This window comes from Delphinapterus leucas, chromosome 1, assembly GCF_059928025.1.
Source record: "Delphinapterus leucas isolate spDelLeu-1000000601 "Yukka" chromosome 1, BTC_Dleu_Yukka2, whole genome shotgun sequence".
Taxonomy (NCBI): domain Eukaryota; kingdom Metazoa; phylum Chordata; class Mammalia; order Artiodactyla; family Monodontidae; genus Delphinapterus; species Delphinapterus leucas.
The window spans coordinates 81,497,376-81,523,859 of record NC_143129.1 but is presented as its reverse complement, the minus strand read 5'-3'; the positions used below and the strand labels follow the sequence as shown (position 1 = coordinate 81,523,859).

The following is a 26,484-nucleotide window of genomic DNA, read 5'->3' as shown; positions in this document are numbered from 1 at the left end:
CATTAGATACCACCCCATTCTAGTTGGAAGGAAGACTTTTCAGTACTATTTCATTTGTGCCATTCATTGGGCGCTTTTCATATCCTTCTTTAGGCTCATAGGTAATTCCAACAGCTTCAAAACTTGTTTACACAGTCTCCGGCCCTCAGAATCACTCTTATTTTTGGCAGGTCCATCTATCTGGTGAACTAAAGTTACCTGACTCAACTTCCTCAACTCCCCACTCCTTCATACCTGGTCTTCCAATTTAAGTTCTAGAACACAAAATTTACCTTTTCTTCTATGTCAGGCTTTGAGTTCTCTCTCTCTCTCTCTCTCTCTCGTACTTCTTGAATCTTGCTCACTCTTCTCGCTTATCCTCAAAATACAACCAAGTCTCCCTTTCCTGAAAACAAAACAAAACCAACATACAACTTCCCCTTTCTTTCACCCTGTTTTTAAGTCAAGGTACCTTTTCTCCTCTTTTCTTGATATATTCCCGTTACTGCGGTTTGACCTAAGGGTCTGCCACTCTGCTGAAACTGACATCTGGAAGATCAACCATAACTTCTAAATGCCAAATTCCAGTCTCTTCTACTTGAACACGTCCCTTCTATGGACTTTTTCATCTACCTCTCTGACTACTCCATCACTGGTTTTTGTTTTTCTTCCTCTGTCCCATACTTCTCAAGGTTTGTTCTTTGGTCCTCTTTAGAAACTTTCACTTCTGTGGGGATGATTCTTAGATCTGTCTCTAGCCCTAGCTTCTCTTCTGCGCTTCATTTCCAGTTGTTTGCTAGACTTGTGTGTGTGTGTGTGTGTGTGTGTGTGTGTCCCACCTACTTCTCCAAGATGGCAAGTTCCAAAGTTAATTTATTCTTCCTCTTCCAGGTTATCCCCAAATCTCTTCTGTCTCCTGTCCTCTCAATCTCAGCCAGTGGCATCACCCCCTTTCAGTTATTTATCTTTAATTACTCTTCCTGTGTAGCTTCCTGCTGCTCCATTTAGGAACTGGCCACAGAATAATAGGTGATCTCTGAGACGATTTCAGTAGAGTTTTTAGTGGTAGTGGTGATAGTCTTGGAGAACTCAGGAAAGAATTGCAGGATAAGAATTTGGCTCCAAATTCACTGCTTTCATGAAGCTGTCTCCAATTTACTTAGAACATTGTCTCCTATACCATTTCACAAAAGTAAAATTACTCTCTTGAGTACGTATCAATGTAATTCATTTCTTCTTTCTGGATACTATATTTCGCTCTACTTTTCTATCTTTGCTATATTTATAAACTGGTCAATTTTGCCAAATTGTAACATTTCTTAAGGAGACAGACCACAAACTCTGGAAAAGGCATTAGTGTCACCTTTGCCATCTGTACCTGATGATAGCGTCTCTCTCAGATTGAGTACTTCCTTGAGGAACAGATGATGATGACTGTGACTCAGAAGTCTCCTGGTTTTTTCTTGTAATCTGTGTTCATAGTGCTGGGGTGGGGTGTCTCCTTTGCCACTCTAACTTTGTATTTACTACAAATACACGAAATATACTAATTATTGAGGTGTTTAACTTAGGAGAGTTTAGGAGTTTCCACTTTTCCAATATTTGGGTCAATTAAACAATCTCAAATTTCAAAAAAAAAAAAAAAACTCTTAAAAAACCACCCCAGTGGTCTGGAGATAACGTAGTCCTGGAGAGACATTTCCTTTTCCGATCCCCCCTGTTCCTCACTCCACCGCCCGCTGTTCCTCCCTGGGGCATGGGCAGGTTTGACAGCTCAGCTCCCTACATAAAGCTTCCCTTGGAATGCAGAGACTTTGCGTCCCAGCCTAGGAACTGGGAGGTGGACTTTAATCTCCAGGACCTACATCTAGCCTTCGAAGTTTGGGGGGAGGGGAAGGAAATGAGCTCCCGAGAAAGCACTAGACTGTCAGCAGCATGTAAGAGTCCTCTTCAACCCTAAATAGGTACACAATAAATATCTGTTGAATAAATGAGAACATCAGAACCCAACAACGTAAACTAAGTCAATCTCTTTTTTACATACCTCAACGATTAAAATCTAGGAAGTCAGCTTTACCGCTGTTTACACCTAGTAGATTAGCAGAGTGCCTGCAGTTTGCTGAGCACCCCTGACTTTACTCTTCAGGGCACTGGGATCAATTTCCCCACTTCTTGAAAGGCTAAACCCTAAAATGGATTTACAATCTGGGGTTGAGACCTCCTTCTGTTTAGAATGGGTCATTCCCGTTCCCTGTAAACTCACCCCGCCCCTTCCCATTCATTCACTCAACAAATATTTATTAAGCGCCTAACATATGCCGATCCCTTTTCAGGCTTTTGGGATAAACCAGAGAAAAAAACAAGAGCTCTTTGCCGTGGTAGAACTTAGCGTAGGGCAAGAGACAAACGACGACTATGAATTTTAGATTAAATTATATGATTTGGAAATTGATACATACTACCGAAAAAAAGGTGCCAGGCTGAATGATTTGTGGAGGCCAGGAGACAGGGGTGGAGAAACCAAGATTGGGATCCAGCTCAGGTTGGGGAAAAGGGAGACGGAGCTGAAGTGGAGGAGGTGCTGACGTCGGGGGACCGGGAAGATATTTTCCGCAGAATGCGACGGAAGAGTATTCTGGCTTATGCGGAGGTAGGTGAAGAGCAGCAAGGAGTCTGGACAGAGATTCCCGTCGAGAAGCCTGCAGGCGGGGGACTCTTCTGCAGCTGAGGAGAGAAGATGCTCTGGCTGGAGGATCCTGGTCCAGGGGCCGGGCGGGGGCCGTCAAGGACTGCCAACCACTAAGTCCCCAAAATGGCCTCCCGATGCCCCTCGCAGCCCCACCACCGCCCCCGCACTCCACCGCTCGCCGGCCCACGTGACCCGACCGGCCCCTCCCGCCCACCCGGGCTGGCGACCCCGGGTCCGGGTCCCTGCGGCGGTGGCCCCGCCCCTCGCGGGAAACGGACCAACCGAGGAAGGGTAAGGCGGGGCGGGTGGTGACGGCCAATGGAGGTGGAGCTCCGGAGGGGAGTAACAGGTTGGTGGGAGGGGGAGAAAGAAGGAGGGAGCGCTGAGGGACAGAGGGGGAGGGCCCGGGAGCCGCGCGTGCAGCTCTACCCGAGCCCGAGCCCGAGCCCGGGAACGCCGAGCCCGGCTGGGGTGAGTGAACCGGGCGGGCGCAAGGGCGCCTGAGAGGCAGGCGAGCCCTCAGGTGTACCCCTGAGGGGCGGGAGTCCAGGCGATCAGAGATACCCAGGGCACAGGTGCTGAGTTGGCGAGAGGAGGAGGGGAGGTCAAGTTAGGGTGGGAGTACTGATTAAGAGCTGGCTCCTACTCTAAGATGCGACACGCAGGTGCCTGGGAAGGTGCCAGGTGAGGGGCACCTGAGGCTAAGGCTATTCCCAGGGCATGGAAGCGTTTCAGGGCCAATATATCTCTGGAGGTCAGACGCCAGTCCCCGGGGCAGAGTTTCTCTTGGAGACCGGAATGGTGGGGGGAAGGAGTCAGTCTCAGTTGGGCAAAGGGAACTGCTGCCTGAGGTTCAGACACGTAAGGGAAAGGGCGTGGAAAGGTGCTGTTTCCCTGAGGTTCTTTACCCGACTGCCAGTCTGAGCCGGTGCTGATACCTCCCTCTGGCTTTGAGGTGGAATCTTTCTCTAACCATTCATCTATAGGGCAAGACAGGTGCAATTAATAGACACTGAGAGGTAGAGCGAGAGGGCACCCCCATCTCTTTGCTAGGTGTGAAACTAAGTCTTTCAGTTTTTGTCCTCCTTTGCTTTCTTGCCAGGGAGAATATTTCCTTCTTTCTCTTGAGAGAGTGCTCTACAAGAGAGGGATTTGAGTAAGCCTAGATCCCTAGGCCTACAAAATGTGTAGAAATACTTCTTTCTAATGAGGCCTCTTTCTGGGGGCTAATGTCAAGCCCTCCCCCCCAAGCATACATACTTCTGTGGTTCTAGGTGGGGCCATTGGGTGAGGTTTGGGAGCCTAACCAATTTCCTTCATGCCTCTCAGAAATTCCCCATTATTTCCTTAAACCCTACCAGGCATCCCTGACAGCTGGACCATGATGGCTGTCGGACTAGCCATAGGCACTGGTGCAGGAAATAAGCAGGACTCCTCAGGAGACCACAGGACTAGGAGATTCAGCACCTCTAAGTCTCCAAGCTGGATGAGAGGTGCACGTCAGGGCTGAGACAAAATTTCTGAGGCAGATTTCCTTGCCTTAGGCAGGTGAGGGAATCAGAGCCAGCCTTAGCTTGGCCCCTTTGATGCCCTGCCTGAGGAGAGTTGTTGTAATCGAGAAATAATTAGCAACCGCTATGTTGTCGACAGGCTGCCTGCACATGCCTCTCTACCTCTTTTTTCATCCTGGATATTCGGGAATGGGGGGCTGGCTCTAGGGGACTGCTAATCCAGAGATTTGCCTGACCCTAAGAGGATTCTGGCTTCCTAGAACCCTTCCTGCTTTCCCCAGGCTGACCTGCATGCCATCACCCATGTGGGAGGTGAGGAGGGGGTAGGGCTGCTGCTTTCTTCACGCCAGGGAAGGGGAGAGCTGAGGGCCAGGGAGGTGGCCCAGGTTAAGTGTGGGATCTGGAATGCAACCTTGGGAACTTTAGAGGGAGGGGTAGAGGGAGACAAAGTCTTCAGTTACACACTGGCCTGTCTGTCAGTCACCAGGCACACTGTGTATCTGTTCCTGCCTGTTCCCTCCCCACCTTCTGCCTCTTCCTTCAGAGCCTTGGCCTTGGCATCTAAGCTGGACGGAGTCCCTGCCCATGGTTTTGCCCTTCTGCCTCCTCTGTGGTGTGGAATTTCTCTGGTCTGCTTCACAAGCTGCCAGTGGAGTCTCCCCGGCCCTCCCCTTTCCCTTGCCTCTCAAACCAGTCCAGCCAGTTTGCAGGGGCCCAGTTCCTCATTGTGTTTTTTTCCCCACTGGCCAAGCAGCTCTAGTCTGGTGCTCAGGTTTGATTTTTCCAGTGGACTGAGCCAGGAGTACACATGGGGTGGTTCTTTTTTTTTTTTTTTTGCGGTATGCGGGCCTCTCACTGTTGTGGTCTCTCCCGTTGCGGAGCACAGGCTCCGGACGCGCAGGCTCAGCGGCCATGGCTCACGGGCCTAGCCGCTCCACGGCATGTGGGATCTTCCCAGATCGGGGCACGAACCCGTGTCCCCTGCGTCGGCAGGCGGACTCTCAACCACTGCGCCACCAGGGAAGCCCACATGGGGGGTTCTTTTTGGATCCTTGGGCAACCTTATCTTGCTAACTCTTTGTGAGAAAATAGGAGCCGAAAGAGCAAGGTCATTGAACTGTCCTTTTCTGTTTTCACCATTTGCTTTCCTTGTTTACTCCGAGGGGAGTCTAATCTCTGTACCTCTAGTTCAACCATTTTCTGCATCTGCCAATTATATAGCATTTAGCATATTGCCAGGCCCTATGTATACCAGTCCTTCCTGGGCACACCTGGAGCCACCCCACCCCCACTTCCTGCCAGGAGTCCAGAGACCCTGTCACTCCTAGTTGGAAGCCAGCCGCTTATGGTTGGGCCAGAGGTGATGGAATTGGGGCAGGGCAGGCTAATGAGTAACTCAGGGAGAAGTGGCTGCCTGATACAAGTGCTGTATTCTCCCTCTCCTTACAGGCAGGAATGACAGAGGCAGAAAGATGAAGCTGAATTAACTTGTGGCCTAGTCTCTTCCCAGAGTACAGTTGGTGGGAAAAGCAGGGTCAGGCATCTGGTGAGAGGAGAGGCTCTGGGCTCCCTGTTGCCTGGCACTAGATCACTATTTACCTGCCTCTGGGGCTTACGAAAGGCCTTGGAGCTGCCTTGCTCCCCTGGCCCCGCCCCGCTGTCCTCTGTAACTGAAGGCGGATAGGTTTCGGGTTTTCCATGTTGAATCATTTAGAGCCCTGCTTTCTGACCCACCCCAAAGATCCCTTTAGCCCTCCTGGCCCTTGACCCACATGTCCTGGGACTGAAGGGGGTTGAGGTTAGGGAGTCACTGGGACCTCTGGGTACACTTGGTGCCGCCTCTGAGCAGCTTGGTGCTCTTGGGCAGGCAAGGGCTATGCACTCTCTGGGACTAGGCTGGGAACTTCTTGACCTGGATCTGGAAGATCAGTAGATGTACTGTCAGGGTAGAGCTGCATCATGAATAAATCATGTGACTTCTAGGCACATCTGGTTCCAAAATTATGCCTGAATAGGACAGGGAGTCCAGGCCAGGAAGAGGTCCTGTTACTAGGACAAACAAGAAATGGCTGTGCACGATCCTTGGGAAATCTCCCCACTGCTGTGTTGAGTCTGCCTTGGTTTGGGATACAACTTTTTTTTGTTTGTTTTTTTTGCGGTACGCGGGCCTCTCGCTGCTGTGGCCTCTCCCATTGCGGAGCACGGGCTCCGGACGCACAGGCTCAGCGGCCATGGCTCACGGGCCCAGCCGCTCTGCGGCATGTGGGATCCTCCCAGACCAGGGCATGAACCCGTGTCCCCTGCATCAGCAGGCGGACTCTCAACCACTGTGCCACCAGGGAAGCCCTGGGATACAACTTTTAATAGATATATATTGACATCTACCATCTGCCAGGCCCTGGGGACACAGGAGTCAGCTGAGAACAATGTCTTTTTTCCCTCCAGGAGCTTATAACCTAGTGGAGGAGACAGATAGGCAACAAATCATCATTCTGATAAATATATAACTAAACTGAGGCACACTCACTGAAGGCCAACTATAGAGTGTATAATGTGAATCTCATCTAGTTTGTGGGAAGGAATGGTCAAGGAAGACTTCTCTAGGAAGTGACATCATTCTGTAAACCAGGTGAAGCCAGGAAGGTCCTGTTGGAAGGAGCAGCATATGTGCAGGATAACATTTGTTGTCAGCTTTGTGACAGGCTTATGCTCCTAGGTGCATTCATGTTTAATATCTTGACATTTTCCCTCTTTTTATTGAAGTAGAACCTAAGTAAATAAAGTGCAAAAATCTTAAGTGTATAACGATACATTTTTACAGTTGTGTATACCCACATAGTTGTTATTATCTAATTCTCACAGGTAATTACCTCATGAGGTATTATTATACCCATTTTACAGATGAGGAAACAGGCTGGGAAAAGTTGTGATTTGCCCAAGGTTATATACATCATGTGAAGGTCAGAAGCTGGGATTCCAAGCCAGATCCTGACTGTAGTCCAGTGCCTTTTCTATTGGATGAGTGGCTTGGAGAACTTACGCCTTTGCCTTGTAGCTTCTTTTCTGGTCCCATTTCTTACTTGAATTCCAACATAGGGCTCTGCCAACTAAAAATATTGCTTTCTGGGGTATCTGAGTCAGTGGTTGGTTAAAGTCCTCCCCAGTGTCTGCCTAGTGGAAGGATCGGGTCCTTGGGTTCATGGGTGGGCCTTAAGGACGTCTTGAGATTCTGTGGTAAAAGTTTGGGTGGGCTGTCTCCTGGGGGAAGGGTGCATTGCTTTCATCATTTTCTCAGACACCAAAAAAGGTGAAGAACCATTGCTGATAAGGTGCTCCTCCCCCCCCGTATCTTCCCCTGTAGGGGAGGGGTTGGGAATGCTACTAGGAATGCTCTTCTTCCAATTCCTTTCTCACCTGGAGCTCAGCCCCTCCCTTCCCCACCCCTCCTGGGTTCCTGAGCTTCCTGGCACTTCTACAATCCCTGAAAGGGGCCTTGCCAAGTTTCCTTGGCCCAGAGCTCCACTGGGAGGTTGAGCTGGGTATGTTTGTGTCTCTGGCACATCAGAGGCTCCTCCTCCAGTTTGGTGCTAGGCCCTGGTGGAGGTAAGCAGAAGGGGTGGGGAAGCTGGATTTTTATTTGCTTAGAGGAGAACCTCTTCCTGCAAGTTCCTGGAGCCAGAGCAATAAGCAATACCTGGAACACATTCCATTTGCTGACTCTGAGCTTAGGCAGTGTAGACCCAGGGAGCTGGCCTGTAGGTGGTCTTGGCTCTGGCCCTCAGATGGGACAAGTCTGCCTGTCCTGGGGCCTGATACTCTTTTTTTTTTGGCTGCACCATGAAGCTTGTGGGATCTCAGTTCCCTGACCAGGGATGGAACCCAGGCCTCAGCAGTGAGAGCACCAAGTTCCAACCACTGGACCGCCAGGGAACTAACTCCTGGACTGGTACCCTTAAATGTTACTTAAATCTTTTCTTGAATGGGTAGTACATGGTTCCAGATTCAAAAGGGACAAAAAGATATATAATAGAAAGCCAGTCATTCTCCCATCCCTGTCCACAGCCCTCAGTTCCCCCAACCCTGATGCATCACTGCTATTGGTTTCTTTGAGTATCCTCCCAGAAATGGGATGACATATCTTGGGGTCTTCTGTATTTGAAATGAGCTCTGGGATGGGAGGCCCCTATTCTCCATTGGGTTGGAGGTGTCTGCAGGTGGGGCTTGGGTTCTGCCTTCCCTGGGGGTAGGAGAAGCACACGGTAGTGCTATATGTGTACGTGTGAAGATCAAGAAAAATCTTTAAACTCTTGACAAAACCAAGCTCCCCAGGACTGTATTAGAGGAAATGGATTCTTCCGGGTCAGTGGGTCTCAGAATGTGGAATCTGGACCAGCAGCATCAGCATCACCTGGGAACTTGTTAGAACTGTAAATCCTCAGTTTGGGGCTACCTACTGAATCTGATACTCTGCGGGCAGGGTCCAGCAGTCTGTTTTAACTGGTCCTTCAGGTGACTCTGCTGCTCAGGTAAAGTATGAGAACCACTATTTTGTGTAGAAGGGATTGGCAGGGCAATCACCCTCACAAAAGCTGGGCAAGTGGAGGTTTCTGGGTTTCTACGTGTAGTCTCTCAGCTTAAACTCTTCATCTTCTAGGACCCCTCCTACCCATGGAGCAGGTGTCCACCATGGCCGAGCCCCGGGGCCCTGTAGACCATGGAGTCCAGATTCGCTTCATCACAGAGCCAGTGTGTGATGCAGAGATGGGCACCCTACGTCGTGGTGGACGACGCCCAGCTAAGGATGCAAGAGCCAATACCTATGGGGTTGCCGTGCGTGTGCAGGGCATCGCTGGGCAACCCTTTGTGGTGCTCAACAGTGGAGAGAAAGGTGGCGACTCCTTTGGAGTCCAGATCAAGGGGGCCAACAACCGAGGGGCCCCAGGAGCTCTGAGCTCTGACTCGGAACTTCCCGAGAGCCCCTACTCTCAGGCCAAAGAGTTTCCTGCCCGCTCGCAGGGAAGCACATCTGATGAGGAGCCCGGGGCCCACTGGAATGGAAGGCTACTGCGCTCCCAGTCCCAGGCCTCACTGGCAGGCCCTGCCCCTATGGGTCCAAGCAACAGGAGCACCAGCCTGCTGGAGCTAGCCCACCAAGGAGCTTACCTGGGCAGCACCATTGACACTGCCCCACTGTCTTCAGTGGACTCCCTCATCAACAAGTTTGACAGCCACCATGGGGGCCAGGCCCGGGGCCGGACTGGCCGCCGCACGCGGATGCTGCCCCCTGAGCAGCGCAAGCGGAGCCAGAGCCTGGACAGCCGGCTCCCACGGGACACCGTTGAGGATCGGGAGCGCTGGTCCCCCAACCGCTGGACCCCTAGCACAAAGCATGACCAGCACACGGGCAGCTTGAAACAGTCAGCCCAGAGCTGTCTTGGTGGCTTTAGCCGTTCCCGTCAGACCCAGGACTGGGTCCTTCAGAGTTTTGAGGAGCCACGGGGGAGAGCACAGGACCCTCCCATGCTACAGGTCAGACCTCACCCCTCTGTGGCTTCCAGGCCCTGGCCCCTTCTCATCAGCCCTGACCTACTTGGGTCTCCATGTTGATTCAAATGACCTATGGCAGAAAGTCTACTTTTTGTCCTCCACTTTATCCATCTACTTAATAGATGGTATTCACATGTACAAGACACTTCCATGGGCAAAATTCTGAAGGAAGTGGAAGTAACTATGAAATCACCATTCACAAGCATGGAGAGTTACTTGTCATTGCCCGACCATTAACTGGGCCTCAGTCACCAGCATTTGCTAGGTCTGCAGCAAATGTGAGGCAGGCTTGGAAGATATGAGTGGCTCCCTGGTGCTCTTGCCAAAACTCCCCGCTTTGTCTCCCACTCAGGAATGCGAGTGAGTGGGGGAGTGACTTTACTCTGAGACAAAGTTAAGCCCATTCTAAAAGTAAATCACAAATTCAAGTACATTAACTGCCATTAGTGACAAATAACCTGTGACACAGCTCACAACTGGTCGAGATCTGTTTGTCGAGCAAAATCTGGTTTGCAGCGATAGTGAGAGGTGTACCCTGCTTGGACCCCTTCCTGGCCTGTTGCTCCGGCCTCAGAGGTGTTGCCTCTTTACCCCACTTCAGGCTTGTTCGTCGTGCTTGAAGGGCCTCGTCTCCCAACTGCCACGTCTCTTCCATCTGAACCACACACACGCTTCTGGCGTAACCTTTGTAGTCTTCCTATTGCTCTGGGTTTACTTTTTTTTATAGTTCAAATCAACTCCAGACCTTCTCCGAGACCAGCAGGAGGCAGTCCCACCAGGCAGTGTGGACCACGTGAAGGCCACCATCTACGGCATCCTGAGAGACGGGTGAGTGGAGACCCTCCCAATAGCAGAGTCACACACCTCCCTTCTTTTCCTTCTAGCTTTGTTCCCCATCTTCCCTGCTCTTAACCCTTCCTTCCCTCATCTCTGCTACCCCTTTCCTCCCCTAACCTTTGCATCTGTCCTTTTATCCTCCAGAAGCTCAGAAAGTGAAACCTCTGTGAGGAGGAAGGTCAGTTTGTTGCTGGAGCAGATGCAGCCTCTGGTGGTGAGTGGCCTTCTCACGGTGGGGCAGGGGGCAGGGTTAGGGCCTTGTGGGCCTTGGGATCTGGATGTGGACTCGCTTCCTTCCCCCCGTGTCTCTGGCAGATGGTTTCTTCTGGTTCCACTAAGGCAGGGCAGGGTGAACTCACCCAAAAAGTGGAGGAGCTACAGAAAAAGCTGGATGAAGAAGTGAAGGTGAGGAGAGATTAGAGGTGCAGGAGGGATGAAGGGCCACAGGGGGAAAGAACCTTGGCCTGAGCTGGCCCTTCCAAGCAATGGAATGAGCACTTGTGTGTCCTGTGAGACAAGAGTATGTGCTAGTCCCAGCAAGGACTTCTGGGGTTCTCTGGAGCTTAGAGAGGAGGAGCACATTCATCAGGGGTCTAACTACTTCTAATTCCATTTCCTTTGGAATTTCCTGTCCTAGCTCTGCCACTCACTGTGGCTGTATAAATCTTGAGTAAATTATTTACCTCAGTTCTTGGCATCATCATAGTAATGATGGCAGTGATAGTAGCTGTCATTTATTGAGTTTAATTTTTGTAGTAGGTACTATCCCGAGTAATATGTAATAATTACAATGACCCTGTAAAATAGGCATCCTTGACCCTTGTATGATGAGAAAGTTGAAGATCAGAAAGGTTAATTGCTCAAGGTGGTAAGTTGTAGAGGAGGAGTGTTAAAATTCAGGTGAGTCTTATGCTCAAGCCTACGTACTCCTCTTTTTTTATACTGCTTCCACCTGTCACAGTATTGCCTTGTATATAGGTGGTGCTCAGTAAGTGTTAGATTGTAACTCCCCTTGTTTCCTGAAAAGCAGTGTCATGTATTGGCTGAGCGGTGGGCTGTGGAGTCAAACTGAATTCAAATCCTGGTACTCTTACTTGTTGGCTATGTAACCGACCTTGGGCAAATTCTTTAAATGTTCTAAGCCTTTGTTTCCTTAACTGTAATGTGAGGATAATAATTGTGCTGTGTTAGTTATCTCTTGCTGTGTAACAAGTTACCTCAAAACAAACATCACCCAGTATCTGAGTGCCCAGGATCTGGGAGCCACTTAACTGGGTAGTTGTGGCTCAGGGTCTGTGATGAGCTTCCAGTCAAGGTATTGGCTGGAGCTGTAGTCATTAGAAGACTTGACAGGTGTTGGAGGATTTACTTCTAAAACGGCTTACTCAGTGGCTGTTAGTTGGAGGTCTCAGTTCCTTGCTATGTGGACCTCTTCATAGTGCTGCTTGAGTGTCCTCACAGTATGGTAGCTACCTTCCCCCGAAGTGAGTGATCCAAGAGAGAAGGTAAGGAGGAGGCCGCGATGCCTTTTTCTGACCTAGTCTCAGAAGCTACACATCACTTCCCCCTTTTTCTATTTGTTAGAAGAGACAGCCTATACTCAAAGGGAGCCTATATTAAGTCCAGCCTATACTCAAGGAGAGAGGCTTCACCTTTTGAAAGAAATGTCAAATAATTTGTGAACATATTTTAAACCATTACAAGTACCGAGGCTTGTTATGAGGATTAAATGCAGATAATATACATAAGGTCCCTAGTACAGTGCCTGTCATATAGTGAGTGTCAATAGGTGTTAGGTATTCCCATTATTCCTGGTCCTTCTGAGAGGCTTTCCCTACTCTCCACCTGTTTCACTCTCTTTTCCCTTTCCAGAAACGGCAGAAGCTAGAGCCATTCCGGGTTGGGCTGGAGCGGCAGCTAGAGGAGAAGGCAGAAGAGTGCAGCCGACTGCAGGAGCTGCTGGAGAGGAGGAATGGGGAAGCCCAGCAGAGCACCAAGGAGTGAGTGCAGCTGATGGTGCTTGCAGGGCTGCATGAGGGCCTCAGCCAGAGTTAGAGGCTCCCCCAGGGCTGGGGGAGACAGGGAAATCTCCAGAAGCTGAAAGGGGCCAACAGAGAAGGTTAAAGACAGGACCTTTCTCTTTACCTTCTCTATCAGTAATGCTGATAGCACATGAGTTAGGCTCCCTAGATTTGCCTCTGTGTATCAGGTTCTTAATCTGTAAAATGGGATTTTTTTTTTAAATGTGATGGAACTGAACATTTCTTTTTTTATTTTTTAATTTATTTTTATTTTTTGGTTGTGTTGGGTCTTCATTTCTGTGCAAGGGCTTTCTCTAGTTGCGGCGAGCGGGGGCCACTCTTCATCGCGGTGCGCGGGCCTCTCACTGTGGCGGCCTCTCTTGTTGCAGAGCGCAGGCTCAGTAGTTGTGGCGCACGGGTCCAGTTGTTCCGCAGCATGTGGGATCTTCCCAGACCAGGGCTCGAACCTGTGTCCCCTGCATTGGCAGGCGGATTCTCAACCACTGCGCCACCAGGGAAGCCCTGTAAAATGGGATTAATAATGGTACCTACCTCACAGGATTGTTGTGAGGATTTAATCATTCATGTAGCAGAAGTTTTTGCAATGAGTACTGTGTAGTAGGCACTGATCTAGATTCCTGGGGTTCATCAGTGAACCATAAAGATGAAGCATAGCTTCTAGGAAGGGGGCACAGACAGTAAACAATTAGCATATTGTATAAGTAAACGTATTACATATGAGAAGGTGGTAAGTAGAATAGGTTAAAGCAGATCAGGAGGGCTGGGTTGCAATATTAAACAAAGTAGTCAGGGGAAGCCTTGTTAAGATTTGAACAAAGACTTGAAGGAGGTTTATAGGAACTAATATAAGTAAAGTGTTTAGAAAACGGCCTTACACATAGTGCTCAATACTGTTGTCTATGATTAATTATTAGGCTCCAGAACATGAAGCTCCTCCTGGACCAGGGTGAAATGTTACGGCATGGGCTGGAGACGCAGGTGATGGAGCTGCAGGACAAGCTGAAACAGGCCCAGGGTCCTGAGCCTGCTAAAGAGGTGCTAATGAAGGTAGGGAGCAGGATTGGGGTACCTTAGCCTCTGCTTCCTTTCAGCTAGAGCATCCTCAAGTCTGCTCATCTGCAGTTTCCCTAAAGTATGGGGAGTAGGTAGCGGATTACAGGTATCCCTTAGGGTGCTTTCAGGCCGACTCAATGGCGGCGTGGCACTAGAGCCCAGAATGGTAGATTTCCTTTATCCTAACAGGGCATCTTACAGGGCAGAGAGCACCTGGTACCATGCCTAACAGGTAGGAGGTGCTCAATAAATATTTTTGATTGACTTCCACCTTCACTTTCCCCAGGACCTGGTAGAGACCCGGGAGCTTCTGGAAGAGGTCTTAGAGGGGAAGCAGCGGGTAGAGGAGCAGCTGAGGCTGCGGGAGCGGGAGCTGACAGCACTGAAGGGCGCCCTGAAGGAGGAGGTGGCCTCCCGTGACCAGGAGGTAGAGCATGTGCGGCAGCAGTACCAGCGGGACGCAGAGCAGCTTCGCCGGAGCATGCAGGATGCAACCCAGGCACGTGACAAGATCAGGGCTGGGAAAAGAGAGCACCCCCAGGGAAGGGGGCTGCCTCGAAGTCTTGGTATTTGGGGATTTTTTCATGGTCATAACCGGAACTCCCCCTAAAAGACACATGTGAGATGTAATGAAAACCTTGCTCAGGAAACCTACGAAGGCAGAGGGAAGGAGTGCAGGTCAGAAGTCCCATGAGGATGTGTGACCGAAGTCCCATGGGGAAATAACTGGGGGAGGCTTCCTGTAGATGACAGAGGGGCAGACTGTGTCTTGGGAAGAGAGCCTTCTGCTAGCATTGCACCAGGTACCTTGGGTGTCAGGGTGTGCAGTGGGCATGGTGCCTCTGGACCTGAGCCTCCCCTTCTACACACTCACACTTTGGTTTGGAGTGAGCTCTTCCCTCCGAGCCTTCTGGCCCCTGACTCTCCCCTTCCCTAGGATTACGCAGCATTGGAGGCTGAGAGGCAGAAGATGTTAGCCCTGGTGCGGGAGCTGCAGAGGGAGCTGGAGGAGACCTCGGAGGAGACAGGGCATTGGCAGAGCATGTTTCAGAAGAACAAGGAGGAACTTAGAGCCACCAAGCAAGAGTAAGGACATTGCCCCCCAGGATGCTTATACATGATTCTTATATTCCCCCTCTTTTCTGCCAGTGCTCTGCTCCTTCCTTTCCCATTTCTCAAACTGCCCTTCTCCATCCCCACCTTCCGCCCTCCTGAGGGTGGGTGCCCAGTGTCCTGCCTCCAGGGAGGTGGTTATCATTGTCATTGTCCTGCTCACCTCTCCCAGGCAGGCGGCCTCACCCTGTTCCCTTTCCCTTTCCTTTCACCTTTCTGGGCTCAGACTCCTGCAGCTGCGGATGGAGAAGGAGGAGATGGAAGAGGAACTTGGGGAGAAGATAGAGGTCTTGCAGAGGGAATTAGGGCAGGCGCGGGCTGGTGCTGGAGATACTCGCCAGGTGGAGGAGCTCAAGAAGGTACTTGGGAGTTGGGGGGCAATAGGGCAGGTTGGGGTGATGGGCATCTGCCTCACCTATCCACGAGGGCCTCCACACTTGTGTGGCTGTCTCCCGTGTGCTTGGTTTTCAGGCTTCATCCTGCCTGTTCAGCCTTATCTCTTCCCAGCACACACTCTAGCAGGACTGGTCTCCTCACTTAGTATAGAAGTTTCTAATGGAACGGGCTCTCGGCGGCCAGGTTGGGTTATAGCCAGAGGCTGCTGGCTGCCTCCCAAGAGACCTCATGGGTAGCAGCATTGAGGTGGATTTGTGAAACTCCAGGGTCATTTTTGCAAGCTTGGAAACCTAATTTTGTCAGGATAGCAAGAGTTGCTCTGTCTCTCAGAGGGGACTCATTAACTACACTTATGAAACAAACATTTACAGTTAGAATGCCAGTTTATTAACTTACAATGAGTGGTGTTGTCACATGGACTGGAACACTTGCAGTGGCATGGCCAGCTGACCTATATGGGAAGCCAAATTGTAATTTGAAGGCTGCTTAGAGAGTATAGAATCTAGACACAGGTAGCTAAATGTTTTATCATGTATGGATATTTTATGAATAATAAGGTCGTAAAATTGAAGTGAACACAAATAATTTCTTCATATTCCTGGTATCAGTTTATGAAGGACAAGAAAGCAATGAATTATTTCAGATGATTTGTAAATTAGAAAATATTTTCATTAATTATAGGGAACTGGCATTTGTGGCCTCCTGAGAATCCTTCTGGGTTTATATTCTTTCATTTGCTATGCTGTATATGTAGTAGGTGCTCAGTTAACAAGTATTAATCAATTCTTGTTTATCATGCTTTTACTATAAAACTACCTAATTGTAATCAAGGTAATCATATTTTTAAATGAGTAAAGAAATATAGCTCTGAATGATGATTTTCCAGATAAATAAAAGCCTGAGCTTATGCAAAATATTTGGTGGAGAAAAAGATAATAAATGTTAACCAAACATACTTTGGTGGTTGTGAAATCAAAAGTACTCCTAATTTTTACTATACTGTTTTTAAGTTAACAAATATCAAGGATAGTCTGAGGTCTGTTAAATATATTAGCTGATATAGTGAACTTGGACATTCCTCTAGACAATCTCAGTTGACTTATTATGCTGGGTAAAGCTAAAAAGCAAAAAAGTAATAACTAGTGTTTCATTTATCTTATATATTAAGCTAATTTTATTAAGTATTTAATCAATCAATAAGATATATATGAGGAAAATAGACTAACCCAGTCCACTGTAGACCATACACTGTGCTATTTTTCTTTATTTAAAAAATTTTGAACATTTATTTATTTTTGGCCGCATTGCACCTCATGTGGGATCCTACTTCCCCGACCAGGGATCGAACCCTCACCCACTGTGGTGGAAGCATGGAGTCCCAACTGCTGGACCGCCAGGGAAGTCCCTTCTTTTCCTTTGTAATTAGTATGTTAGTGTCTTACACTGAAGACTCACTATATACATATAACCTTTCAGCCTAATTATACTTTCTGAATTTCAGAAGTAGCTAATAGATAAAGAATTAGAATGAGAAATCATATTTTGATTTTTTTAAAAAAGAAATCAGAGCAGCACCAATATTTATTGTGTCACATATTTTGGTTTTCAACATTTAAAAAAAATAGCCAATCCTGTTGTACGCATACCCTCATCTGTTCTCACTCCATGTAATTTTTTTAATGGAGATTTAGTTCGCATACCATAGAATTCACCCTTTCAAAGTATACAGTTTAGTGGGGTTTTGTATACTCACAGAGTTGTACAACCAACACCATCACCACTATCTAATTATAGAACATTTTCATCACCCCAAAAGAGAACCCCGCATCCATTAGCGGTCACCCTCCCCACTCCTGGCAGCCACTAATCTACTTTCTCTCTCTATGGATTTGCCTATTCTGGACATTTCATATAATTGGACTCCTATAATATGTGGCCTTTCATGTCTGGCTTCTTTCACCTAGCATAATGTTTTTCAAGGTTTATCCATGTTGTAGCAAGTATCAGTGCTTCATTACTTTTTATGGCTGAATAATATTCCACTACATGGATATACCACATTTTTTATCTGTTCATCAATTGATGGACATCTGGGTCATTTCTGTATTTAGCTGTAATGAATAATGTTGCTATGAGCATTCACTTACAAGTTTTTTGTGAACACATGTTTATACAGTTCTCTTGGGTATATGCCTAGGAGTGGAATTGCTGGGTCATATGGTAACTTTATGGTTAACTTTCTGAGACATTGCCAAATTGTTTTCCAAAGTGGGCATACCATTTCACATTCTCACCAGCAGTGTACGAGAGTTTCAGTTTCTCCACTTTCTGTTATCCCAGGCTGGCTCTCTCTGCCCTGTCACCATTTCCCTTCCCTTCTAGGAGCTGCGCCGGACACAGGAGGAAGTTAAGGAGCTGCAGGCAGAGAAGCAGAGCCAGGAGGTGACTGGGCGACACCGGGAGCGGGAGTTGGAGAAGCAGCTGAGGGTAGAGGCTGAACGAGGCCGGGGGCTGGAACAGCAGAACCTCCAGCTACAAAAGACCCTCCAGCAACTGAGACAAGACTGTGAAGAGGCTTCCAAGGCAAGGGGAGTGGGCACAGGGCTTAGGAGGTGGAGGCTGAGGGGTCTGGAGGGCTGAGGAGCCAGAGGGCGTGGAAAATTACCTATCATGGGTATGTATAGACCAAATACCTTGGTCCTAGGTGTGTGGTTAAAAGTAGCCAGGATGTGGCAGGGGGAGGTTGGGCTGTACCTGGTGACACCCATTGCATCTCTGTAGGGGTGGGATTCTCAGGGAAGCCTCTGGCTGGTGGCACTACCCCTCTTCACACCTGGGTTCGTGTGAGCTCTCTTTGGGGTGGCTTTCCTGGGAGTCGCCAATGACCTTGAGCCCTGGGGTCTGAGCCACCTCTCCCTGAACTGGCCTCAGGCTCAGATGGCAGCAGAGGCAGAAATGGCAGTGCTGGGGCAGCGTCGGACAGCAGTGGAAACGACGCTTCGGGAGACCCAGGAGGAAAATGATGACTTCCGAAGGCGCATCCTGGGTCTGGAGCAGCAGCTGAAGGAGGCACGAGGCTTGGCGGAGGGTGGGGAAGTGGCGGAGGCTCGGCTTCGGGACAAGGTGCAGCGGTTAGAGGTCAGTGCTTTTGCTGACATTGTTGGCTTCCTCCTGGCCTTCTCTCCTCTCATCCCTGGCTAAATACTCAGCCATCACTTTGATTTTGCCTGTAGCGTGCTTCTGTTTGCCTCCCTAGTCCTCTGTTAACCTCGGGTTTATTTCCTGGAGTGTGCTTTAGTGTGAATGTCTCAGGCTTTGCACTGGTATTTTTGTCCATTTCCCACTCTTCGCAGGTTCTCTGATCTTTGCTGGTTCCTCTGAGCCTGTTTTCATTGCCCACCTTTTTCATAAACATCTCTTCCTCCTCCCTCCCACCTACTCACCTCCAAATGGCTTGAGCCCAAGCTTTGCATCCCCTCGGTCCAACGTCCCTCACCTTCCCCACTCCCAGGCAGAGAAACAGCGGCTAGAGGAGGCCCTGAACACAGCTCAGGAAGAGGAGGGGAGCCTGACAGCAGCCAAGCGGGCACTGGAGGCACGGCTGGAAGAGGCCCAGCGGGGGTTGGCCCGCCTGGGACAGGAGCAGCAGGCTCTGAACCGGGCCCTGGAGGAGGAGGGGAAGCAGCGGGAGGCGCTCCGGCGCAGCAAGGCTGAGCTGGAGGAGCAGAAGCGCTTGCTGGACAGGACTGTGGACCGGCTGAACAAGGAGGTGGGGCACGGTGGCCTGGGCTCAGGAAGAGGCTCAGCTCACCCAGAAGCTTGCCTGGGGGGCGGGGGGAACAGGGGAGGGAATGGGGTCACGACATGTGGTGTTTGCTTTCCTCAAGTTCATTGTTGGGGAGGCCAAGTCTACATCTGCAGAGTGGCATCCTTCCTACTTCCCCTCAGTGTTCTTGACCTCCCCCTACCTCCCATTCCTTTATGATCTTGATCCTTGGAGAATGTCTCCTGGAGTTCCTCTTAGAAGTCTGTAAGACCTAAACATAAGAATCTTCGTTGGTAGAGTTTTATATTTAGGGGAAGGAAAAAGGCCTATAATCCCTCCTTAGATGTCTATAAGACCTAAAAACAGGAATTTTCATTGGTAGAATTTTATATTTGGGGGAGGGAAGGAGAAAGGAAGAAAAGGAGATAAATTACTTTTTTTCAGGTAGGGTTCTCCTCCTAATCGCTTATTTATAAAACCGGAGCAAACACCTAAAATATTTCATCAATTCTAAAATGTACATTTTATCGTCTCTGAAATTGATTTGTGTCTTATAATTGACGGTATGTTATAGTTCAATTGGCAAATTTTTCTTTTTCTTTGTAATAATCATTGGTATCTTGGGTTTGCTGAAATATGGTCATTTAAGGTTTACTTTGTATCAGGCACTATTGTAAGTACTTTATGTAATTAATTAACATAATTCTCACAACAACCTTGTGATGTAGGTGCACTGTTATTATCCCATTTTATAGATGGGGAACTGAGACCCAGAGAGGGTAAATAACTTGCCTGTGGTCACACAGCTAATAAGTGGTAGAGCCAGGATTTGAACCCAGGAAATCTATATATTACTCCCAGCCATACTAGGGACCTAGGTCCAGGAAAGAGCAAGAGAGGGCTACTTTGGCAGGAAGGAGGCTCTGGGAGAGTCTTGGGAGTCTGGGCCCAGAGAAGAGAGAGAGGCATCCGTTAAAGAGATGCAGTGCTGAAAAATCTCTTTTCTCTGTGCCTCAGCTGGAGCAGATTGGGGATGACTCTAAGCAAGCCCTGCAGCAGCTCCAGGCCCAGCTGGAGGATTACAAGGAAAAGGCCCGGCGGGAGGTGGCGGATGCCCAGCGCCAGGCCAAGGAGTGGGCCAGTGAGGCTGAGAAGACCGCTGGAGGGCTAAGCCGGCTTCAGGATGAGGTAGGAGCCTAAATGGCAGTAGTCCCAACGTCCTTGGTTTGAAGGTCATTACCTCTTAACCTGTGACCAAGGGATCCTGGGACCTGGGTTTAGGTCTAATCACTTCGGTGGGGGAGGGTGGGGGCAGTTGTCCACTGTAGGCAGAGACAGTAGAGGATGCACTGTCTGCACAGCAGTGATTTTCAAACTCTGCTGCACATTAGGGTCACCTGGGGAGATTTTAAAGATCTCAACACCCAAGATGCCTCCTGTTACACTTAAATCATAAACCCTGGGGCTTGGATCCAGGATCAGTAGCCTAGAAGCTCCTCAGGTGATTTAAACTTGTGTAGAGAATTTTAAGACGATAGAGAATATGGGCTAAAAGTCAAGTCTTTTTATCATCACCGTGCTCTGGCAATTCTAAAGAATGTCAGAGTTGAAGAATTTTCCCCCATGGGGTGGACTGCTTCCACCCTTCAACCCCCATCTTACCTTATCTGAGCTGCTGCATTTTTCTCTTCTGACTAGACTCAGAGGCTGCGGCAGGGCCTGCAGGCATCCCAGGCTGAGCGGGACTCTGCCCGGCTGGACAAAGAGCTGCTGGTCCAGCGACTGCAGGGGCTGGAGCAAGAGGCAGAGAACAAAAAACGCTCCCAGGATGACAGGAGCCGTCAGCTCAAGGGCCTTGAGGTGAGGACAGTGAGGGGGTGACGGGTGGTGGGTGGGATGGGGAAGGTGAGGGTGTCTGGATCCTGGCACAGGTGGGACTTCTGTGGGGAAAAGAGCCAGGACACTCCAGCCTCTGGGATAGGAAACTGGCAGCCGACAGCTGATGGGTTTTGTTTGACTGCAGTGTTGTAAACAACTTTGAATTAATTGCCACTGTTTAGAAATTTGTCGATGTCACATAAAATTTTGGATTTCTGGCTTTTCTCATACATTTGGAAAATATAATAACACTGGGCTTTGAGTCTTGAGTTGTCCGCATGGCAACAGTTGGCTGGAGCTGAGCAGTGGCTTCTCCCCTTTAGAGTCAACAGTGGTCTTCAGTTTGCTATATTTGGCAATAACAACAACAACAGTAATAAGAGCAGTAGCAGCAGCAAGCAAACACTTACATATTGTGCTGTGTGCCAGGTACTTAAGAATTATTTAATCCTGAGAATAACCATATGGCATGAGTAGGCTTGTTTTCCCCATTTTATAGATGAGGACAACTGAGACACAGAAAGGCCAAGCAACTTGTCCATGGCCCCTTTGTTAGGAAGCGGTCGATCTGATTTTTAAATCCAGGCAGTCTTGTCTTAGCCTCTACATGGCACTGCCTGACTCGAATTTGCTTCCCCAATCTGTACCCTGATGCTTCAGTTTCTGACTCTCTTTATCTCAGCTTTGGCCTGGGCACTTGGGTTTCTCTCTATTTTCCCATTTGGGAAATAGGGCTGCACCAGTGAGAAATAGATTCTGGGGTTTGTCATCCTGCCAAGGCGCCAAGGTCAGAGCGGGCCCACCCTTTTCCCTTGATGCCTCACTTGGGCAGCAGAGGGCGCTAGCTCCATGGTGGCTCTGGGCAGGGGCAGGGACCAATGGGTTCTGGGATGTGGGAGAGAGAAGAACCTGTGGAGGCTGGTGTGTGAGAGGCTCCTGATCAGAGTTTGGCGTTCTGGTGTCCAGCATTTGGGGCAGAATTAACCTGTTGGCCCTCTGCCCCAGGAAAAAGTCTCACGGCTGGAGGTGGAGTTAGATGAGGAGAGGAGCACTGTGGAGCTGCTGACGGAACGGATGAATCGTGGTCGGGACCAGGTAACCCCTTCCTTATGCCTTATCCGTGTCTACCCCAATGACAGAACCTCTTGGCCCTTTCAAAAACAACCCTACCTTCCCATCTTTCATATCATATATGGAGTTCTGGCTGCAGAATTGGTGCGTGCCCGGCTCTACTGCAGGGTCTCTGCTTTCGGGAGGGGTTGGCGGGTTTCCTCAGGTGGAAAGAAGCCGGGAGTTTGAATGGAGGAAGGAATCCTGGTGGCCTGGGCTGTGGATCTGAGTCTGGGCTGCTTGCATTCAGAATGGACGTTAGTTCCTGGTGAGACTGAGGAGGCCCTGTTTAAATTCTGTGGCCCCTCCCATCTGAGTAGGCTGTGATTTCTTAGTTGCCTGGGAATTTGGGGGATTCAGAGAGCATCCTCCAGCTACTCTGCTCCACTTGGTTCAAATTGCTGGTTCATCATAAGTCCTCCCTAAGTCTGGTTCCTCTGGCCCATCCCCACTAGGTGGACCAGCTGAGGACAGAGCTCATGCAGGAGAGGTCTGCTCGGCAGGACCTGGAGTGTGACAAAATCTCCTTGGAGAGACAGGTGAGGTTGGGGGGGAGGGAGTCTTGGGGATAGGCCTCAGGAGGTGGGTAAAATGACCATGGAAGCAATTGCAGGTTGAGTGCTAACCAAGGAGTCTTCCTGTCCCTCTCAGAACAAGGACTTGAAGAGCCGGCTGGCCAGCTCAGAAGGCTTCCAGAAGCCCAGCGCCAGCCTCTCTCAGCTTGAGTCCCAGAATCGGGAGTTGCAGGAGCGGCTGCAGGCTGAAGAGAGGTGACATGAGCCCATCCTCTCTCTCTCCCTCTGGGCTTTTCTCCTCTGGTATCCCTCCATCTTGTTTCAGACATGGCCAACCTGGCTTGATCTTTTGGGAGACCTCTTCTCTTGATGGGGAAAAGAGAGAGTTGCAGAAATTCTGAAATGTGAATGACCTCTATCTACCTGTTTCTTTGCATCTGCCCTGGATCCTCCTCAGTCTAATGGTTGGGCTCGTGGCTGAGCCCTTGGAGTTCTTGGAGGCAGTATGGGGCCAAGTAGGAGTTTCTTTAGAAATGACAACAGCCAGAGACATCCCCCTACCCCACCCTTTTAGGGAGAAGACAGTTCTGCAGTCCACCAACCGAAAACTGGAGCGGAGAGTTAAAGAGCTGTCCATCCAGATTGATGATGAACGACAGCATGTGAATGACCAGAAAGACCAGGTAAGGATGGCAGCTAGGGCCAGGCAACCATATGGCAAGTATATACTATGCATTTGCTTGAAGGCCAAGAGAGGTTCCATCTCATAGGTCTTCTAAACTTAGACTTTCCTTCTATAAGGTCAGAGAGACTAGAGTGAAAGGACTAGATTAGAGCAGTCATAGTAAGCATGGGTATCGAGTACTTATGATGTGCTAGGCTCTCTTTCTAAGTGATGTATTAACTTATTTAATCCCCAGGACAAACCTAAGAGGTTAGGGTACTTGCCCATGGTCTCAACATTTTCCTAGGGGCAACTGTATATACCTTGTCAAGATTGCTGCAGGGGAGGATCCCAGGCCACAGTAGCAGCAGCTCCTTTTCTAATGTGGGGACTTGGTATCCTGCCTAGCTAAGCCTGAGGGTGAAGGCTTTGAAGCGGCAGGTGGATGAAGCCGAAGAGGAAATTGAGCGACTGGATGGCCTGAGGAAGAAGGCCCAGCGTGAGCTGGAGGAACAGCATGAGGTCAATGAACAGCTCCAGGCCCGGATCAAAGTCCTGGAGAAGGACTCCTGGTACGGGCTGCTCTTCTGCCCCCGTTCCATCGGGATAGCAGAGCAATAAGGGAATGGGCTCTCCTGAACTGGATGGGGAGGAGGATCTCTAAGAAGGGACTTCGCAGGCACTCATTCCTGGATGAAAGCCAGTATGACTGTCTTTTAGTATGTCAGCCCCCATCCTGTACCCCATCTCCCCATATCTCTAATTAGTGGGGGAATCTTGTGAATAGCTTTAGGCCTTAGGAGAACTGGGAGTTTCCTTAGCATGAAAAGGGAGGCTGTTTAAATCTTTCTGTCTCCTTCCCTGACCAGTATTCCTCTTTGACTCAGGCGCAAAGCTTCCCGCTCAGCTGCTGAGTCAACTCTCCAACATGAAGGGCTGAGCTCAGATGAGGAATTTGACAGCGTCTACGATCCTTCCTCCATCGCCTCACTGCTTACGGAGAGCAACCTGCAGACTAGCTCCTGTTAGCTCGTGGTCCACAAGGGCCCATGAACCACACTTGAGGCCTATCCTGGCCAGTCCTGCTCTGCTCTTCCCAGCCTCAGATTCCTCATCCCTGTGGGGGACCCAGTTATTCAGACCTAAGACAGGGAGGGGTGTGAGTGAAGGTGATAAAAAAGGCATCAGCGCTAAGCCGGTAGACAGACTTTCCCTTTCCCCTGGAGGAGTGGGCATTTTAAGCCAACTGAGCCCCCTCCTTAAGTGCCGACCCCCTCTTCTGCTCCCTCACAGCAGTAGGTTGGTGAGCATATAGGCTGAGAGGGATTGAGCAGGATAGGAAGGGATAGAAATTGCCATGTATATAAAGCTTTATTTCTTTAGCCCTTAACCCCAGGCTCAGGGAAATACCCTATGTGATTCTGCCCCCTTGACTCCTGCAACTCATTTCCTTCCCATTCTGGAGCACCATAAGGGGAACATTATGGGTAATGGACATGCTGGCGTGACTCTACCCACTTCTCAGAGGCTCTTCTTTGCACAGTCATGGGGCCCATGTGGTAGTCCCCACCTGTCTCCATTCCTGTATTTTTTGTCTTCCCCAGGCCAGGATCCAAGGGGTCCCTTTCTCCTCCTCTTCCCATCTTTACCGTTTCTGTGTTCCTTCTTTCTTCTCAGTGCCTTAGCTGGGGTGAGGAGATAAGGATGCTCTTCTTGCCTTTTATTACCTGCACATTCATACCTCTCCAAGGACCACCCTTTCCCCAACCGGGGCCTTCTGCCTTCCCTGCTGCCCCAATGACTGGTCGAGAGACCTACCGGCTTCCCTGCCTATGAGGCCCTGTGAGAGGGACTTTGGGAGGGCCATGATAAGGTGGTGGGGCTGCTTCTGCTCAGGGTTTCCATCCTTCCTCCTCTCCCTCCGTGACTATGGATGTGCTTATAAGACGGTTGCACCTGGGAACTCTGACAACTGTCTACGCAAGTTTGAAAAGCAAAGGTTTTGGTCTCCGGGGCCTTAACTTGTGGTTTCTCTGATCAGATGTGCCCAAACTCAGTAGGGAACCGAGGGACCCTCATTATCTCAGGAGCTTGGACCTGATACAGAGAGGCTAGAGGCTGACTCTTGGTAGAAATGGGAAGAGGCAATGGTGGACTTATTCCTCCTTTGGGATTTGGGGAGAGCCACTTTCTGGTGGGAGGAGGTAAGGGAGGTGATTCACCTCTCTTATTTTCTAAGCAGACTCTGTAAGAAGCCTAGAGGAGGGAGAAGGCTGTTCTCACCAATGACTTGTAATTTCATGATTAAAAAAAATTTCCTTTATTCTGCAAATCATATATTCTCTCCCAATCCAATCCAGCATTGAATTTATTTTAAATTAAATATTAAAATTATATATCTATACTGAAATCCTTGACTTCTCTTCTCATTCTTTTTCCTGACTTATTTGGAGGTCTAAATTTTATGAAGAAACCATTTTACTGTACAGCTTAGAGGCTGAAGCTGGGGTTTTCTTCACCTCACTTTTAGAGGCCTTTTACAACAGATCAGATGGAACTTAGGGAGCCGAGAAGTGTTTATAGCAGCTCCATTCTTTCCTGAGGAAACTTTTGGGAATAGCAAGGCCAGTAAATGCCTTCTCTGAGGGTTAAAGGAGACAGACCAGAAATGGGTTTTATTCCTTTGGGGCATAGGGATAGCCCAAGCATGCACCTCCCAGGCGCAAAGATACCCATCCATTCTTACCAGGCATGGGACCCAGTCCCTACATGAGAGGTGGGGAAGTTTCTGTCATCCCTGCCCTTGTGTTGCCTTGAAGAGGGAGCTAGCTGTTCACCAGAGCCTATTGCCAGATTTAGGGGTTCTGCCCACTCAAGAGTGGGTCAGACCTCTTCTTGTCTGGTGTCCATGTGGACCATAGCCCAGTGGAGAAGCCACCTGCTGAGAGCAGTTGGGCTGGAAGAGGCTCCACGCTCCTGCTTGGCCATCCTCTATTCTAGGCCCTTAAGATGCTAACCTGGGCTTAGAGAGCAAATGCCACTGGAGAAGTTGAGGTTCATCCCTTCTCAAGAATGCAAATTCCTTTTAAGGCAATGTGTCCCACCTCTCCCATCCATATAAGGGCAGCTTTGGTATAATAGCTTCTGCAAAACAAGCCCCACCCAGAGCCAAGCTAGCTTTGCCTTTGGCCTGGGCTTCCTGCCAGGGAAGGGCACCTACCAGACTGGCTTAGGCCAGTCTGAGTGAGCTGGTCTTGGGAGCCTGTACAGTGGAGGAAATGTTTGCTCAGCTCCACAAAGCCTACAGGCTGGCCTATGTATAAGGAGAGGAGAATGTATGGAAGCTTTTTTCGAACTCCTCATCCTCTAGGGGCAGGCAGGGTG

General features: G+C 49.5%; 1 protein-coding gene across 1 annotated transcript; it reads left to right on the top strand.

Moving 5' to 3' along the window:
• Positions 1-2,321: 2,321 nt before the first annotated feature.
• CGN (cingulin) lies at positions 2,322-26,246 on the top strand. The gene is made up of 21 exons (XM_089915521.1): positions 2,322-3,139; positions 8,834-9,708; positions 10,454-10,554; positions 10,708-10,777; positions 10,879-10,968; positions 12,436-12,563; positions 13,520-13,652; positions 13,945-14,157; positions 14,596-14,744; positions 14,998-15,130; positions 17,550-17,759; positions 18,099-18,305; positions 18,679-18,936; positions 19,951-20,121; positions 20,632-20,793; positions 21,817-21,906; positions 22,377-22,460; positions 22,573-22,691; positions 23,011-23,119; positions 23,509-23,672; positions 23,988-26,246. The coding sequence occupies exons 2-21, from the start codon at positions 8,848-8,850 to the stop codon at positions 24,127-24,129; spliced, it is 3,594 nt and encodes a 1,197-aa protein (XP_089771647.1). The 5' UTR covers positions 2,322-3,139; positions 8,834-8,847; the 3' UTR covers positions 24,130-26,246.
• The last annotated feature ends 238 nt before the right edge of the window (positions 26,247-26,484 follow it).